Source organism: Triturus cristatus, chromosome 6 (assembly GCF_964204655.1).
Source record: "Triturus cristatus chromosome 6, aTriCri1.1, whole genome shotgun sequence".
Taxonomy (NCBI): domain Eukaryota; kingdom Metazoa; phylum Chordata; class Amphibia; order Caudata; family Salamandridae; genus Triturus; species Triturus cristatus.
Window position 1 is genome coordinate 1,023,525,723 of NC_140589.1, and position 19,257 is coordinate 1,023,544,979.

The 19,257-nt window shown below is 41.9% G+C and overlaps 1 protein-coding gene across 1 annotated transcript in view; it reads left to right on the forward strand.

The window, feature by feature from the left end:
* Positions 1-19,257, forward strand: part of TRMT11 (tRNA methyltransferase 11) — a 285,703-nt gene that overhangs the window by 237,770 nt on the left and 28,676 nt on the right. The window contains exon 12 of the mRNA XM_085611819.1: positions 13,984-14,104. Within this exon, the coding sequence (XP_085467945.1) occupies positions 13,984-14,104 (121 nt within the window). The remainder of the gene's footprint in view (positions 1-13,983; positions 14,105-19,257) is intronic.

Genomic DNA, 19,257 nt, shown 5'->3' on the forward strand with positions numbered 1-19,257 from the left:
AATGCCACACATTTCCATGCCAAACAATCTCATGCCACATAATGCCACTCCACACCACATAATTCTACTCGATTCGGCACCACACAATTATGTGCCACATAATACTACTCCACTCCATATAATTCCACACATGCCACAATTTACACCACACCACATAATTCCATTACACTCCATGCCATGTAATTCTACTCCACTCAACCAACACAATTCCATGTCACACAATTCCACTACATGCCATACAGTTCAACACCATATAACGCCATGCCACAAAATTCTACACCACATATTTGTACTTAACACCACATAATTGCACTCCACGCTAGATAATTCCACACCACATAATTCCATATCATGTCCACTAATTCCACTCCACACAATTGCACTACACACCAAACAATTGCACTCAATGCCACACAGTTCCACGCCACAGTTCCTCTCCATGCCACACAATTCCACACATTCCACACCATGCCACATAACTCCATTCCACCACATGTAATTCCATGCCACACAATTCCACTCCACCCCATGCCACATAATTCTACTCCACTACACACAAATCCACTCCACATGAATCACTCTGCAGAACAAAATTCCACTATGTCACATAATTCAACTCCACAACACACAATTCCACAACGGATAATCCCACTCCACTCATCGACATATAATTCCATTCACCACAACACAAGTTCACGCCGCACAATTCCACGTCACGCCACACAATTCCACACCAAACCACAGAATTCCACTCCACATAATTTCATTGCAAACCACACAATTCCATGTCATGCCACCTAATTCCACACCACACAGTTCTGTCCTGCGAATATTATGACAGAACCCTTTTGGCTCCTAATGGACTCCATAGAACTGTGACGTAGGTGTCAGAGTGGAATGCAATGAAAGCTTGTTTTGGAATGTTGAGTTCATAGTTACACACACCAGAATAAAGACGTGTAATATTAAGCTTCATGTGTGGTGTAGTCAATGACGGGTACCCTGGCTGAGGAGGATGCTACAACTGGCGACAAGATAGGGGATAAGAAACCTGAAGAATGACCATGCCCTCCCTGAGAGTTTGCGTGGTTTAACTTGGTTTATGAAATGCAGATGATCATAACTTGCAAAATGCTGCTGCAAACAGAAGTGCAGAACGGCGGAGATCAACCAGGTACTTACTCAATACACTAAAGAGAATCTTCTAACCACAATGCTCGGTGAAGGTGGCTCAAGAAGAAATTTTCTAGTTTGTACTTACAGAGCCGTTTATACCTGAAGCAGTTCATTCACAAAGTTGTCGATTGGGGCTCAGAACAACATTACAGGTCTTTGAAGAATAAAGAGCTGAGAGCGACTCTCGAAATAGTGACATTTTTCAGATGGCACCGAAGAAATTTACGTTTCCAGCTTTCATTAAAGATGATTCAGAGGCCAGCTTGTCACATCGTCTCACAGATGAGTTGGCTATACCAAGTCACAGTGATTCACCAGCGGTTTCTGTAAGTTCCACACCGGTCTATAATGCTGGTGTGTTCCTGAAACCACCACCGCCTTTTGATACACACCAAAACTAAAATATTGGCGATAGATGGACTGCTTGGTTCGAGACATTTGATGATTTTATTTGAGGCAATTGTAGAGACTGATAACAAAAAGATTATCAAGTATCTCAAAATTCTAGCTGGTGATGGTATGAAAGAAGTCATAAATAAAAAGAAATGACATACTGTCTTATTAAAGAAATGCTGCAAGTTTAATTCCCTATCAAATGTTGATACCGAAAGCTACATTTTCAGTCAAAAATGCCAAACAGTTGGTGAAACCATTGATGAATTTGGAGAGTACTTGATACACTCATCATACACTGTAAGTTCAATGAATTTAATGATGAAGAAGCTATGCGTCTTGGAGTTGTTGATGCTTGTCAGATTCATTCAGACGACGAATACTGAGAGGAACCCTTAGTCTGAAGCGAGTATTGATGGCTGCCAGAGCTGAGGAGCTTGCTGAAAGACCAGCTGCTGACATGGAGGCCCGGGGTGCCCAGAGTGCGTGTAAAAAGAATTTATGTTTTCGATGTGGATTTTCGTTTCCACATGAAGGTAAATGTCCCGCCATTGGACAGATATGTAAAGGTTGTAGTAAAGAGAACCATTTAGTGACGGTGTGTAAAGTGAAAGAAAAAGTAGGTGTGTCACAGTGTGAAGACAATATGGCCGCCAGAACATTCCAGAAGCAACATTTGACCTACCCCCACATTGTCAAGCGGCGACATCAATTTTGGCAGAATAAAGACTTGTAATATTAAGCTCCGTGTGTGGCATAATCATTGGCGAGTACCCAGGCTGCCGAGGACACTACACGCACCACATCATTTATCTCTACACAATTGCTGTCTGCACCACACAGTTATATTCCATACTATACAATTCCACTTCTCACAATTCGACTTAATGCCACACACTTTCACGCCATGCAACAAAACGCCATGCCACATAATTTCACTCTACACCAAATAATCCCATTCCACATATTTCCACTCCACGCTACATATTTCCACTCCACATTTCCCCTCCACTGTACACCACATAATTCAACTCAACACAACACAGTTCCATGCCACGCAACTCCACACCACATAATTCCACGCCATTCCCACTCACTTCTACATATGACACATAATTACACTGCACAACACATAATTTAACTCCACACAATTGTACTCCATGCCAGACAAATGCACTCTATGCCACACAAGTGCCCAACCACCACACCAAAGCGCTATGAGGTGGACTCCGCTGGCCACGTCATAGCACTTTTTTACCTTCTCCCCACTCGCCATCCTCCTATGTTGTGTTGCTTGCCCGCCCCCCTGTTGTGTTTCTTATCCCGCTCCTCCTGCTGGACAAAAAAGCAATGTGACCGGCCAGCGCTGGGTGCCTAATAGCACTATTTTTCAATTACTTTCAGCCATGCTAAACAGCAGCCATGCTGCTATACAACATGACTTGGAGACATTGACAAAGCCAATAGCTCTTGAATTGCCGCGACCTATTATCTTTAACCATGCTTGTTTAAATGTTTGCCTGGAGACTGACTGCCTATAACTTATACAGGTTGTTACAAGCACACAAAATGTTTTTGTCCTATTTTATCTAACTATAAGGTTTACACGCTTTCAATTTTTCGTATTAGGTGTTGTGGGTATTGATTGCTAATTCTTACTTATTGCATGTACTCCGATGTAGCCTTCTCCTTATATGCTCTTTCACCTTTCATTTTCTTTGCAGGTTATCTGAAAAGTGTCTGTTAGATGCACTACATTTGTTGTAGATTCGATCTTAAGGTGTCTTCCAGTTAGTTAGCTGTTGGTTAGTTATTTAAAGCTTATGTGTGTTAGTTGTAAGCCGTCTTTAATTGTAAACGTCTGTTTTAAAATACCTTTCCTGCTTTGGCAGAGTTGGAAATGTTAATGCATTTTCAGATGGGTCATATGTAACTTTTCATGGAGATTCGTTTTTTCATGCTGCGGATATTGTTTTATATTGTGATGAGGTAATTAGTGCAACCCATGCACTTCAAAACCTTTTCACGCCCTTGAAAAGGGCGTGCTTGTCTACAGGCTTACCATCTTCTTAAACAGGATAAAAAGTCTCAAAATTTCAAGTCAATTTGTATGCCCTGAGATTATTAACAATTGTGCACAGATCACAGGTCAGGTTTTTTAACCCCTGACAGATTTTCCACTGTGTTGTTTCCTTGCAAACTTGTATTTTCGAACAATCAATCCTACTTAGTTTCCAGCACTCGTTCTGCAAGCAGTGAACACCAGCACCTCCGCCAAATGCGACGACCTCCCTGGCAGATTTTTAGGGCAGTGAAAATCCACCCAGGGAACTGCTTAATTTCTACTGCTCATGGTCAGTGAAATGGGACATGCCTTCCTCAGAGTTATTTTTTGGCAAGTTCTAGAGTCCTCAAACATTACAATATGTTTGGATAATACACTTGTGAATCTGAGATTGATACCACGCAGACACAATAAAATGACTTTTACCATTGTAGTTGTTATCCAGGCTATGTATTCCTATATTAATATGTAAATGACATACCTATTCCGCAGAGATTAAGCGATTGAGGGCTCTGGTGCGTTCTCTAGAAATTGAGCCTATGCCGCTCTTGCTTCAGAGGACTCTGCAAGCATTCGTTATCTGTAAATCATGACGTTGGAAGAGGATGACAATACGCCGCTTTTATTTGAAAATGTTAGAAAACTGTTTAAAACTGTTCTTTCGATTAGCAGAGGTCATTGATAGCTTTTGATTATGGGAAGAATATAGGTGCTTGCAAGCTATAGGTGTAGCAAGTGGCATGTATGAATTCGGGCTGAGGCACCTTTCTGTTGTCAGATGGTGGGACTCTTGGGATCTTGTGAAAGAGAGTTACAAAGATGAATTGAATGACGAAGCCAGGACACCAGAGACTTTATTTTTTACTGGTAGTATTGGTTGCATTTCCAGATATTTTTTTTACCCGACGCACCCATTTGCTGGGTTTACTTCTACCCAGGAAAGAAAGGCTTTCTAACGTGAGTGCTAAACATTGTGCCGTCTTAATCTAATCCTGAAGTCTTGCTCAATGCTCACTTTCTTCACTTGGTAGACTTCGGAAAACACCAAATATGCAGACGTTTGTTGGCAGCTACCTACAAATCATTTGCAGTCAACACAAGCCCGCCTCTTTACACCTCTCACCCTTCAGAACCTTGCTTTTTGACATAGGTCAGTCAGAAGAATGTGATCTGATTAAATTGTTGTTCTCAGAACGTTTCCAAGCATGTCAGTCTGTAGTCTGCATTCTTTTATCAGACAGTGCTATGTAACTTGGACTCCTGGCTACAATTTCTCCCTTCTCCACCAAACATACTTTTCTGTGTGGTTTGCAAATCACAGGACGCGGAGTTTATCAATTGAATATCATTTCTTTATTTGGACTGTAATTTTCTTTAAAGCGATTCGGTCACATCACACTACGATATTCCACCCCATATTTTATGGACTGACTTCTCATAGTCATAATTTAGGACTTTAAGTAGCGATGACCATTAAGAAGAGCTTTTTAGTGATGGTGAGGAAAGTTGGTAAACATCATAGTTTTGTAGGTCTTGCCTAGGCAGCGTTTGCACTGTCTCTTAGAGACATGCTGTATTATGGATAAGGGCATGAAGCTCTGCCCACTTTCCACCCATCTTTTTAATTGGCTCCTGTCCCTGTCCTTTAAAAATGGTGGCTTTTCATTGGTCAATAGGCTTAGTAGTCCCTCCTTAGCACCTCCTTTTCTCTTCTTGTAACCTCCCATGAGGTCACCCCTGTTACATGTGTTGTTACTCAGTAGGCTTTAATTACAGCCTCCGAGCATTATTTTCTTAAATAGGTTGGTCCTGCCTGCAACACAGGCAGGACACGTTCTCCCTCAACACTTTAAAAAAAATCATTTGTCCAGTGCAACATGCCTCTGGAAGAATTAGGTGGCTGTGCTTTTCTTTTGTTATTTGGTGGCCGAACACGGCTGCATGCCTTTCTTTTTCATTTTTTTGTTGTTCTTTTTTACAATGGTGGCATCCTCTGTTTAGCTTTAAACATCTTCAGCTAAAGGGCGAGTCCCACAATTGCTTTAAAAGAAAAAAAAATATAGGAAAAAAAGTGCACATTTTTTTCCTATTTGTTTACTTTTAAAGCAATTGCAGCACCTGCGCTTTAGCTTTCAACATCCTAAGCTAAAGAACAGGTGCCGCAATATCTTAAGATCTCGCATTTGCTTGTTTACGCACCGCTTGCAGGTTTTGTAAACACATAAATGAGCATGCGCGCACAGTGCTGCTTGTGTGCTTTAAATAAAAGATGCCATCACAGCTGCAGGAGGGGGAAGGAAGGCAGGGAAGGTGGTGGCGGTTTGTCAAAGATGGCAGGTAAGGTTTTTTTAACCTTTCGGATGGAGATACATAACTGAAGTCATTTTATGCTTGACTCCTCTGTCCTTGCATAGTAGTTCAAAATAGGGGTAGATGATTTTGGGGGCCACACATAACATAAGATTTTAGAAGGGTAAAAATTGAGGATGTTTTCACCTCTGGATTTTAAGTGACATTATAGACAACTCGAGCTTTTCTCTCTTTGGTGTCACTCAGAACACCTCGGTGAAAAACATCCTTGTAATTCACTGTTACCCATCTTTAATTCTATTTGTTGTAAACTGCTTATAGCTAGTAACAAGATGATTTGTTCTGAAAGCGCAAGTTATTCTACATTAGAAGTGTATTACCTCCGGTTCAAAGCAGAGTGAGTACAAGAGTCCTACCTTGATATGCCTTTAATTGCCCTGGGTTAGTAATGCATTTGTCTGAGTTTGCAAATGCTACTCTTGATGCTGATGCTTGCAGATGTCTGGGAAGTTGAAAAATATCTCCATGCTTTAAAAGGGAAAATGTGTTGCATGAATTCACTTGTTCGCTTTGGCTCTGTTCTGATCTTTTTATGAAAGACTAGTTGAAACTGAATATTTTTCACCATTGAGGGCTCAAAGGCAAACGTTCCTTTTAAGTCTTTCTCTTTGTAGGTCAAAGCCTACAAGACAGCACAGCTGTCTGGTTGCACAGACCTGTTTGGGACATACTGAAAGTTTCCCTGGGAATGCCCGACTCCCATTGCCTACTATTGGCTTTGTGTGTTGCATCTCACATTTGCTTGCTTTCTGTTTGCTGGTTTTATTTGTTTTAGGCTGTGCAGCATGTCTTTGTCCTTCTGTTGAGCATAGTCTGTTTACTGCCTTGCTGACTGCCTCTGATGCCATGGGTGCTGGAATTAGGAGATTGGGGGGGTGCAAAAGCACCCCCAAAATAACCATGCCTATGTTAGGAAGTTAAAGAACAATAAAAAGTCCTTCAAATGTTGTCTTCATCTTGACACATTTGCTGTCAACGACAAAGGTCAAATAATAAGCTTTGTGTTCCGAGGAAGGTTGGCATTTACTTTTCCTTCTCTGTCTGCTGAGTGAAGAATTTATGCGACATCATGCTGTGTACCGGGGGAGTGAAAGGGAAAGGCTGTAGGATGTTATTTCTTTCTAGCAGACAACACATTTTAAATGTTAGTAAATGAAATGTGCATATATTTCAGAATATATCAGAATTAGGAAAGCACAAACAACATTTTTTGTAATTCTGAAGTATGGTGGAAACAAATATTTTAATGCGATCAAATCCATACACTAGGTGATGTTGATTTCTACACATTATCATTTGTGCGCTGTATAGTTTTACGGTAAAGCTGTATGTCCGTGCAAATTGAATCGTAATTTCAATTGAAAATGTAATCTGTAACGGCAGTGCTCTACTACACCATGCATACTCCACTCTACACCACTCCACAACACTGCACCACTCCACGACACTACTGTACCGTACTCCACTCTATGCCACTCTGCACCGCTCTACACTACTCTTCTCTACACCACTTAACTCCTCTCTACGATACTCTATGCCACTCCACGATACTCTATGCCACTCCACAACACTCTGTGCCACTCTACGCCACTCCACAACACTCTGATCCACTCTTCACCACTCCACTCTATGCTTTACCACTCCACACCACTCTGATGCTCTACTCCATGAGAAACACTCCACTCAACAACACTCCACTCAGCAACACTCCACTCGACACACTAACCTAGTCTACGCCACTCCATGACACTTTACTCAACTTTATGATTCTCCAATCTGCACCACTACACTTTGACACTACTCCACTCAATGCCAGTCCACTCTACGCCACTCGACTCCACTCCATTCTTGGACACTATACTTTACTGTACTCCACCATACTCTTCTCCACTTCACTCTACTCCAGTCTACGCCACTCTACTCCATTCCACTCTGTGCCACTCCGCCCCCCCACTCTACGCTACTCCATTGTATGCCGCTCCTCTCTGCTCCACTCTATGCCACTCCACTCTACAACACTCTGCTCCATTCCACTCTACAACAATCCACTCTACTCCACACAACTTTATTCCACTCCTCTTTATGACACTCTACCCCACTCTACGACACTCCACTCCCGTAATTTCTATAGAACTTACTTTTAACCATGCTGAAGAGCAGCCACGCTGGTGTACAATAACACATTGGCAAAGTGAATAGCTCTCATGTAGGCGAAACCTGTTGACTTTGCCAATGCTTGTTGACATAGTAGATGACGAAATGTTTTTTGTAATCTCAGCATTTACCTTCCATAAATGTTGTAAATGTTTGAGTTGCTCATTGTTAGAAATGGGGGTCTCTAGTTGGCAGAGGTAGGTACCTTTGTCCAAATAGGGACCCTTCTTCCTAGTCAGGATAAGGGGGTTACACTCCTAAAATAACCCCTGTTCACCCCTTGGTAGCTTGGCACGAACAGTCAGTCTTATCTTAGAAGCAGTGTGTAAAGCATTTGCACATAACCAACAGTAATACACTGTAAGCACTACAAAAGGACACCACACCAGTTTAGAAAAATATCCAAGATTTTTATATACTTAAGACAAGACCAACAAGCATTGAAAATGCAATAGGCCTCGCCTTTTATTAAGTTAAAGCCATTTGCTTTGCTATATAATACCATTAGCAAAGCAAATGGCTTTAACTTAATAAAAGGCGAGGTCTGTTGCATTTTCAATGCTTGTTTGGTATGTGTTGCAGTCTGGCTATTTCTTGCGTCATAATTGCTCTGTGGATTGTGTTTGCAATGTGTATGCGCCTTTGTTCTGCGATTGTTCTTGTTGGAGAATTTTGTTCGTGTCGATCTTAATAACATTTCTTGAAAAACATGTTCCACTGCTCAAGTAGTTCTGGCTGCGAAGCATGGCGGGAAATGTGCTCCATACGAAGCCAGTTTTAACCGGTTTGTTGCTTAATAGGCGGCCATCTTGGAGCTAGCTTCTTTACCTCTGTTCGTATCGTATATTTACTTTCAATCCATGTATACTAGTGGTATCTGAATTCTCAACCACTTCACCTACCCACTAGTTATAAAAATCTAATAAAACTTTACACCCTTGTTTAAAATAAACAGCGTTTTCATACAAAATTGAAAATGATTCAATGTTATGGGACGTTCCATGTTAAGGAGTAGTTTTTTTGTTTAATAACTGTGTCGACCAAGAACTAATCCCACCACGAATAACATAAACGCTATATTTTAGACCTCCTTTAATGATTGTTTGAGTTCCTGGGAGCCTACTATTCGCTCTGGGCGGATTTGTAGGGGTTGTCCGTCTTCTGTGTCTATTCACGCTGACCTACAGTGACCGCTTTAGAGCGAGAAAAGCTGCAGCCGGCCTAGGCGACAAGAGATCAGCAGCCGTGAGATACCATGTCTGGCCCCGTGACATCACTGTGTCCTACGGTAACGCATGCATCCCTGAGATGAGCTTGCTCTGTTTCCATTCACTGTACTGGTCTTTTTCTGTCGGGAAGGCACGGGGACAGGATGTTAAGTTCCCTGGTGGTTAATCTATGGCTCTGATTCCTGCTCCACTTTCCTAATTGCATAGAATGCATCCCCTCCAAAGGGAGAGAAATGCCGGTGTAAAAGAAAACATCCAACAAACAAGCATTGGCCGCACGCGCGCCTCGCGTTTAAAGTTAAAAAAACAAGACAAGCCCGGCGGAGCGTGGCGCGCGCGCGCTTGGGGGCGGGGGAGCGGACCCTTTGAAGTGCTCCCAAAAGGCGGATTACATCATGGCGGCACGATGCGCGTGATTGTGCGCGTGCTAGCCATGCAATCCGCTTTTTGGGAGCACTTTTAAAAGCACCTATAGTCTCGCTTTGCGATCGCTTACGCGATAGCAAGGCGAGACCTAAAAATAATAAAAATCTTCAATACAGTACTTAAAAATCTTCAATTATCTTGAAACACAATTGCTTGAAACACAGCTTTTGGATGGCAATAACTCCGTCCGGCACTATCACGGCATCGTGAGCAAACAAATTCAAACAGTTCTGGATGACCGCGGCGTCGGGAAGACCCGCAAACAGTACCTATCCGAAATGCAGGGCTTTGGCAACCTCTTGTTGAGCTTCTGAGAGCACGGCGTCCGCAGGCGTCCGTTTCGGAGGTCGGTGCAGGAGTCGTCGGGGCCCTCGAAATCACACGCGTTGCAGATCAAACCACTCTCTGTTGAAGTCAGGAGCGCTGGTGTCGGCAGGCGTCGGGTGATGTAGTGCAAAGTGCAGCAGTGCGAAGTGCGGTGCCCTCAGGTCGTGGTGCGAGCAGCTGCTTGGTGACGGCGTCAGATGGTGTCGTCGGTGAGACCGGGGTCACGGTGGGAAGTGAATGCGGTCCTCGTCGAGGTGCTGGTAGGTCGCGGTGCAAAAGAGTTCTAAAGTTCAAGGGTCAGGGCCCAATATTTATATCCCAAAATCCTTTGATCTCTTAGGCAGAGAGTGTCTGTGCCCAGCCAGAACCAGTTCTGCCGTCTCTGTTGTGGCTTCCTGGCAGGAGGCGGAGACGACATTGTCAGAGGCAGACCAGGCCCATGCAGGTGCAAGGAAATCTCCTCCCCCTACTCTAAATGCAGCCCAGGTCTATTCATCCCTTTCCTGACTCACCTAGACTATCCGGAGCCACTCCTGCTCCCCAGCCCCTGTCATCCAAAACCCAGTCAGTCAATCCACAAACCCAGCAGAGGCATACTGGATGGTTAGTCAAGAAAATACCCACTTTCTAAAAGTGGTATTTTCAAACACAGAATGTAAAAATCACCTTCACTAAAAGATGCATCTTTAGATTCTAAGTTCAGGCATACTAAACTTTATTTTCCTACCTAGTTCCCAGGGCCAGTTATGTTTATAAGATGTTATAAACAAACTCCCCATTCTGTCCTATGGAGAACAGGTAGCCTTTCAATAGTGAAAAAGGAAATTGGCAGTAGTTCACTACCAGGACATGCCATACACCCCAGGGCATGTCCTACCTTTTACATACACTGCACCCGGGGGTACCTTGGGCCTGTAAGAAAAGGAAAGGTTAGGGCCTGGCAAGTGGGTGCACTTGCCAAGTCGACATGGCAGTACCAGACTGCACACAGGCTCTGCAAAGGAAGGCCGGAGTTACATTTACGGACTGTTTGGGTGGGTGGCACAGTCCAGTGCAGCAGCCCACCAACAGCATTTGATTTAAAGGCCCTGGCACACGCAGTGCACTTTACTAGGGACTGACACATAAATCAAATAGGCCAATCATGGAAACACTAATCCACAACACATTTTACCACAGAAGCACTTGCACTTTACCACTGATATGCAGTGAGAAAAATGTGCAGAAACACTAAGCCAGCACAAACAGAGTCAAAATCGGGAGGTCAGAAAGCAAAAGCTCAGGGGAAACATGCCAATAGATGCCAAGTCTAACACTCATCATACCAGGAGGCTTTGTAATGATCTAATTGTGTATGATGCATCTTTTAATTTTCTGTATGAAGAAATTCGGGAAAGTCTTTCAATTACTGAATTCCACTAGCCAGTTTGATCTAACGTAGAATTAATTTGAATAATGTGATCCTTAGCTTCCAAGTTCAGTTGTGTTTATTCTACCAATTAAAATCTTTATAGTGGAGTTGATTACGTGTTCATCTGTAGGAAGAACCTGATAAATTAGAAACACTGGTGAACCTTAGCACAACTAAATCCTGGAAAAGCAGTGAAAGGTGTACGCGATAATCTAGGGCTGTGGATATGTTAGTCCATGGAGATTTTGTTCAGTTGATTTAGAACTTATCAGGGAAACTACTGGTTTAAGTTATGTTTTGGATGAATAGATCAAAAGAAAACACATTACGTTTTATCTTCATACCGTAGCATTGCTAAGCAAGATATTTATTATTAAAACTCTTAGGGCCAGATGTAGATGATGGCGGGACCGCGACGGAGTGGGCTTTTTTGGCGGTTTACCTGTCTGCCTACCTGGCGGTCCACCTGCCTGTTTTAGATGTTGGCTAGCAATGGGAGAAAAGACTGCTGTGGTCCCTGTGTGCAATGCAGATTGTGAGAAATATGATCACTACACATTGCATACATGCACTAACGGACTCGTACACAACGTATATGTGATTTACCCTTACATGAAAATACCACTTGCCTGTCTGTGCACCCCCATGTTGTCACTGTGTCAGACCACCTCCGCTCACAGACCGCCAGCCCATCAGGAACATCTAAATCGGCTCAGCACAAGAATGCCAACTCGGCAGCGCCGGAGTACTGAGACATAGGCGAATGGCCACTACAGCAGTGTTCTCCTGTATACGGCTACAACATCTAAATATGACGGGAGGACCGTTGTAGGCTCAGCGGAGTTCTTGGGAACACAGCCGCAGCAGACTGGCGGTCGGACCGTCCAAATCTAAATCACGAATAATAAATAACTGTGCCTACAAGGGAATTTGTTCAAAACACTGAGTTAGGTTATTCCAATCTATTACTTATTGGTCAAGCTCCAAAGGGTGGCTGACTATTGAGCAATCAAAACATCAATACATTCATTTAGGAATGTGAATAATCTATGATGAACAATTTCGCAACACGGGTATGTACTTTTGAAAATATAAACAGTTTTAATGTGAACAAATCAGGAGGGGATACAAAGGGTTATAACAAAGCACCATGAAAGAGGTTATTCAGTGTTATACAGAAAGTAAAACCTTCAAATCATAGGTGTAAACCTCTATTCCAAAGAAAATAACGATTAGGAAATGACTAAAACAGCAGAAAACTATCCCTAAATGCAAAAAAAAGCTGGGGAAATAGATGAACTTGTCGAGGTTTCGGTCTTGGCCAATTAGTCCGTTAGACCATCTTCAGGACGTAGAGTAGAATTTTACAATAGTCCCTTAGTTCTGGTCAGGCACATAATTTGTACCAGATGAATCACGACTTTTAAAACAACGGAAGGGACTTGTAAATAGGCTAAATAAATTCCATACAAAAAACAGCAGATGCCTTCCTTGCGGAAGTAGTTATTGCGCTGCACACATTTAGTCCGGGCTACACAATACTGTTGTGGCTCCAAGCGCGTACCGCTAATAATACAAGCGGCCCAAGCCTCCAAGGGTATATTGGTTAGGATATTGTTTAACCCCCTTGCTGAATTTAGGAGAAGAGTTTCTGTTTTTTTCCCAGTATGCCAATTGTATTTAGATGCTTTTGCTATAAAGAACAATCTACCTCAGTTTTTCTGTTTATATCCTGGTATTATAGAGGAACGAAGACAATCCTTGCAACCTTTTTTTAAATCATGGCATACTTCTGTTTCTGATGCTGTACCCATTTTGTACGAACGATGGTACTAAGGTAAATATAAGGCTTCTAGATTTGTGTCCGTTGTTTGTAAGCCACTACATTTAGTAGTTATTCCACGCGAATTTAATTACTGCTCATATTATATGTAATGTTTGATTTTGATTGAAAAAAAACAGTCAATATATATATCTTCCTACCTATTATCGTTGATACTCTTCTGAGCATCGGAGGAATACATTCGTCCCATTCCCAAATCAGTTGTTTCAAGGAACAGAAGTGCTACGAAGTCAGAAGGCATGTTTTATGGTATCTTGTGGTGTATTTCAGTAAAGATTTAGAGAATACATTTCAATTGATTAAAAAAAAAATAATAATCTCCTAATGAGGATCTCCTAATTTGCAGACCAGCGACTTACGAAATTGTAATTTTCCATCCAAAGGTAAACTTTCCTTGGCCTCTGCTTCTTGATGGTTCGCATTACAACCATATGGAACTTGTCAGAAAGTGTTCCAAGTAATTAGCGCACACAGAAGCCCTACAACCGCGTTGTTTGCTGAGTAAGCCAATTGTGTTCGAGCCCGGTAACCAGTTCTGTTTTCAGGTGCACAAGCTGCAGCCCTCTAAGCTCTGTTTTGTTTCTTCCAGATACACAGAAGAGATTATACCGCGGCACCCCTGCTTGAAGCTTATTAGCAACTGTGAACAGACACTTTCCAGTCACACATCCAGGCGTTTGATAACCATGGAGAAAGTAAAGGAATTTGAGGTGAGGATTCTTAAGCAGCCTGTAAAGGGGCAATCAGATGCAGGAGTTTTCTTAGTCTGAATAGCATCGCCGCAAAGAGCATGCTTTAAATATAGCGATATCTTTAATTGGATCCAATATAGTTCCCAACACATTCTATTTACAGTCCTCCACTTGTTATCCAAGATGCACAAATAGGTGAAAGTAGCCAGGCTGTTGTGTAACTGTTCACAAGTTAGTGTTCTGCACGACTCTCGGGCCTATTAAAACATTACATTTTTACAAAATACAGTACAGAAATATGTTTCCTCTGGTTGTACCCAGTGATGTATCTCTTACAGCTCAAACATGTCAGACTAAAGTGTTACTGTCCGACTCGTACAGGTGAAAGGGCCATTCATAAAGAAAAAAATATATTAGTAAAGGCAAATGGTGTGGTTGTTTTGAGAGGAGAATTGTCTGGTAATCATTGGCTGACTTTGTGTGTGTGTTGCCTCAGAATTCTAGAAAGAAACCGCCTTAATGGAACTACAACTTTAGTTACAATAGTATGAAAGCTCCGAGTATGTCCCCTTTCCTGAACAGACTGCATTAGCAGAGTTAAGCTGTACCCACAAACATAGACACCAGGATATTGCCAAGTAGAAACTTTTGACAGGAGGCCAGGATTTTCATTTCATCTTTAAGAAATCCTATATGCAGGCATTTCTGTACTTTGAACAAAAAAACGGTAAATCGAACAAAAATGTTATCATGGCAGCAAAGTAGAACGAGTGGTGTAGAGTAGAATGGAGTGGTGTATAGTGGGTAGAGTGGCGTGGAGTGGTGTAGAATGGCATTGAGAAAGTGGTGTTGCGTTGAGTGGGATAGAGTAGCATTCTGTGGTGTGGTGTGGCATAGAGTGGCGTACAGTGGAGTAGAGTAGAGTAGAGTAGAGTGGTGTGGTGTGGTGTGGCATTGAATGGAGTTGTGTTGTGTGGCGTAGAGTAGTAGTGATTAAATGTGTAAATAAATAAAGCATTGATTGAGACGGCAGATAGTGTCAAAGCAACATAAGTATAAAACCATATGCTTGTGTTATAAGTAGGAAAACACACTGCACGTCCAGGAATAATATCAAAATGCTTATACAAAAAAATAGTGCATTGCAAAAAGATGAGGAAGAACAAAGACAAGAAAGAAAACAAACTTGGTCAATCGTTCACTGAGGAGCTAACACAAGAAAGGAAGGGAAGCCTACGGGAGCTAAACAATCGAAAGATGACAACGAAAACAACCAATGGTATGGTGTGGGTGGGTTGTAAGCCCACTGCACAGTAAACAATACATCTCGCAGCCCATGGCAGTTGCTGAAAGGGGTGACTCTAGGTCGCTCTATCTCCAACCTTCTTCCTTTTTCCTTTTTTTGAAGAATTTGTGACATAAAGTCTCTCAGAAAACTATAGCCAGAGCTAAGAAAACAAGAATATTTATCAAACACTTTTCTGACCATCTTAACTGTGTTTATAGTATTTCTTAGCAGAATTCCTGGATTAATTATGTGTTAAACAGACAAAAAGTGATCAGCGGAATGCTTGCAGAAAGTATAGCCCCCTGAAATCCTTTTTTGTGTTTGAAAATGTATCATGCCAATTGATAAAGCAATAGCCATTATTATTTAACCTTTAACTGCTTAGGCTGTGCTTTTGTGTGATGCCACTTGAAATATAAAGATCATAGGGTCTCCAACCTTTTCTTTATTGAGAGCTACTTCTGCAAAAGGAAAGTCCTCCCGAACAACTAGCATATGTTATCACTGTAAAATAGGAACAACATGCGTTAACATTACACTATGATCACTCTAAGTAGGATTATCAGTAGTGACCTCCCAAGTATTCAAGGCAAGGATACCAGCAGAAGTTGCAGGAAAACGTTTCTCGATATTAAATGCCACCCCATCACTAATAAAGCAACATTCAAATTATCAAATGCTCTGCGGCACTAAGGACAGAACTAGAGCTGTATGTCCCCTCCAACTCAGCTTGAATTATCCTTCGGCTATCAACTTTAAATGTGTTAAGAACTACAATATATCAGCATATTAGTTTTTGAAAATACACATTTTTTCTATCAAATATCACTTTCCATTTTGGGCAAACAACTCAGTTTTCAGAATAAAAACCTTTTCTTAAAAAACATATTTTTTGTCTTTAAAATATCAGTTTTAATTTTTAGAAAATACACAATCCCCAAATATCAGTACTATCATGTAAACATGCCTTACATGGACAGATTCTGCTTAAAGTGCCAATGTATTACAATCGTAGGTAATGGATGCTCACTATAGGCCCAAGGATGCCTATGTTATGTGAGTAATGTCCACAGTTATACTAGGGCTAACGTGCCACGCCTGGAGGCCATAACATCCTCAATGCCCAACTTATATCAATTATGGCCATTATTGTGCATGGAACAGTCACTATTCCATCAGGGGTGGCTAAAAGTAGGCCAGTCATGCCCTTAATATGTCAATGATTGGCAGCCTGTATGGAACAACTACACTAAAAAAATACCCATAATAGTTATGGATGACCAATATTACACCATGGGCACTATTATGCCATGAACGGACACAATTTCACCAGAGGTAAATCCCTTTTGATGTAGGCCAGCATACACATTTGACGATCCTTGACTCTAGGCGAAGCTTTCAATAAACAACACTGTTTATTAGGGAGGTACACCATGTAAGACACACTCATAAATGAATGCAGATGAGGCTCTTATGTTTTCTTTGCTCTGGATCCATACACTGCTCCTCTCAGCTCTTGGGCTGATCATGCTCCTAACTAACACATTTTCTTGATGGCTCATGCAGTCCCACACTTTGGTGAGTCAGCACTGATTACCACTGTCACTGTTCTTTGATAGGGAATTGTTCACATATGTTCTGCGACTAATAGAGCAGGGCGTATAACATGGCCAATCTCCTTGTGATTTAGAGTGGATACAGAACGGCATGTGGCAGGCCCTATAACCTAACTCAGTTTGTGTTTGAGGGTTATTATAAGGCTCTGCTATAGGTTTGGTTAGCTTTCACTCCAATTGTTTTGAGATGAGCGGTGCAGTCTTCTTTAATATGCATAGACTCTTTGAGATTGTATTGGCTTGTCTTCAAATCTGAGCGCTACGTTCAGGGTGCTGGCGAGCTACCAGTAGCTCCAGAGCTACTCTTTGCAGACTCCTAAGTATAACCTAATTAACATTCCTGTAAATTCTCTTTGCTGTTGTCCAAATTTAGTGTAATACCTAACATCTTTTTTCCACAGAAAATCTCAAGTCAGTACTGTGGCATTCCTCCTCCACTATCATTAGAATTGTACCTAAAATGCCCACCCTTCCTCATGCGCTCTTACTCATACTCCTATACTTAGCTAATCACAGACTTCCTTTCATCTTTTATTTTTGTTATGCCACTTCTAAATGGTCACTATTTTGAACCCTTCCCATGTTTCCTGAGAAAGAAGCCCAATTTGGACGGTTTTTCATGGATCTGTGGATCTACTGCGGCGCTAAGCTTGGCCCCCCATGTGAATACTCAGCAGATTCAACGATCCACCTGGAAACCCTTAAAAGCATTCAACAATTTGCTCTTAATGGTTTTCATTTGTTTTATTTTGTAAAATAGTGTTAATGACAAGACATTCACTCCTTACTGAGCAGTTTATGTATACCAGTCTGCTTTTCAGTTTCACACTGCAGTCTCTTTTGATCCCTTCGCCCACACTCTTTTACCTCTGTTTCCATAGTGACTGTGTTTCCAGTAGTTTCTGCTACCAGTAGGTGAAAAGTTCACAAGACTTTCTCTAAACTGCATACTTCACTTCACATTAACGGTAGCAGGTGTTTGCTAACTGCTAACGAATCCAAGCATATCCAAAACAACATACCTCTCTTTTATTTTTCTAAAGCCAATAACGGAGGTAGTTACTTTTTTTGTTAGTCACTACCTAATTTGAGTTCCCTGCACAACCCCCCCATCAATCAAATATGTTCTTTTTTTATTGTTTTCTTGCTGTCCTCCATTTTAGCTGCCTTTCATCTTCACACCTGCCTTATTCTGCTGCAGCCTTTTCCTGTGTAATACTCCCGCTTTTCTCCGAAATGGTCAGTCTGGATGTTGAGCCATGGTTTTGTGTTATGGGCAAGAGAGAGCTCTAGAAAGAGTGGCATTGACAGGGGCCTGGGTTTACCTAATGTAGACATTACTTGGGTTTGCCGCAGAGGGTTAAAATGGCATCAAGTGCTGCCTTTGGTTGAAAGCATTGCAGATTGCCAACATCCAGACCTTATAATTCCACACTGTGGTGGCAATGACTTAGGCACAATTACTGGGGTAAAGCTGGAATTCCTAATGAAGGATACCTTTGGTAAATTAATGTCACTTTTCCCATATACTGCCTTGGTGTTTTGTCAAGGACAGAAGTGGCAGTGGACAACCCAATTTTGTCCTCAGTTAGAGACATCCAGGAAACATGACAATAAAGCTGTTTCTGCACATGTCTGAGACCACAACATGGGCTCTATATACCACAACATCTTACGCTTCAACATGGGTGGAATATATTGAAAACAAGGAGTCAATTTCACAGGCTACAGGATGTTCCTTAACAAAGACTGCATCCCATTCTATGTGTAGTTATCATCTACACACCATGAACACAAAGGCTGTTTTCAGAGCCAACCCTTTTCCCAAACACAATTGTTTTTGTTTTCAAATCCTTTTTTGTAATTTGTCACTCTGATCCATGGGTCCTCGACCAATTAAGGGATCTGTCTGCTGTGCTACTTGTGGATCCACAACGGATCCACCCCCAACCTAAAGCCAACATTCAGCACAAACCAACAACACATTTAATACAGTGGGTGTGTTTGTGGGTGTGTGAGTAGTTGTAATGGGTGGGTGTTTGACTGGGTAAATGACTGTGTGGGTCTCTGAGTTGTGTGTGAGTGGCTCAGTTGGTGTGTGAGTGGTTGTCAGTGGTTTTGCTGTATGGGTGTGTGAGTGGCTGTGCTGGTCTGTGAGTGGGTTTGTAAGTGGCTGTATGGGTGTGTACATGGCTATGTGAGTAGGTGTGTGAGTGCCTGTGTGGGTCTGTGAGTGGTCCTCTGGGTCTGAGTGGATGTGTGAGTGT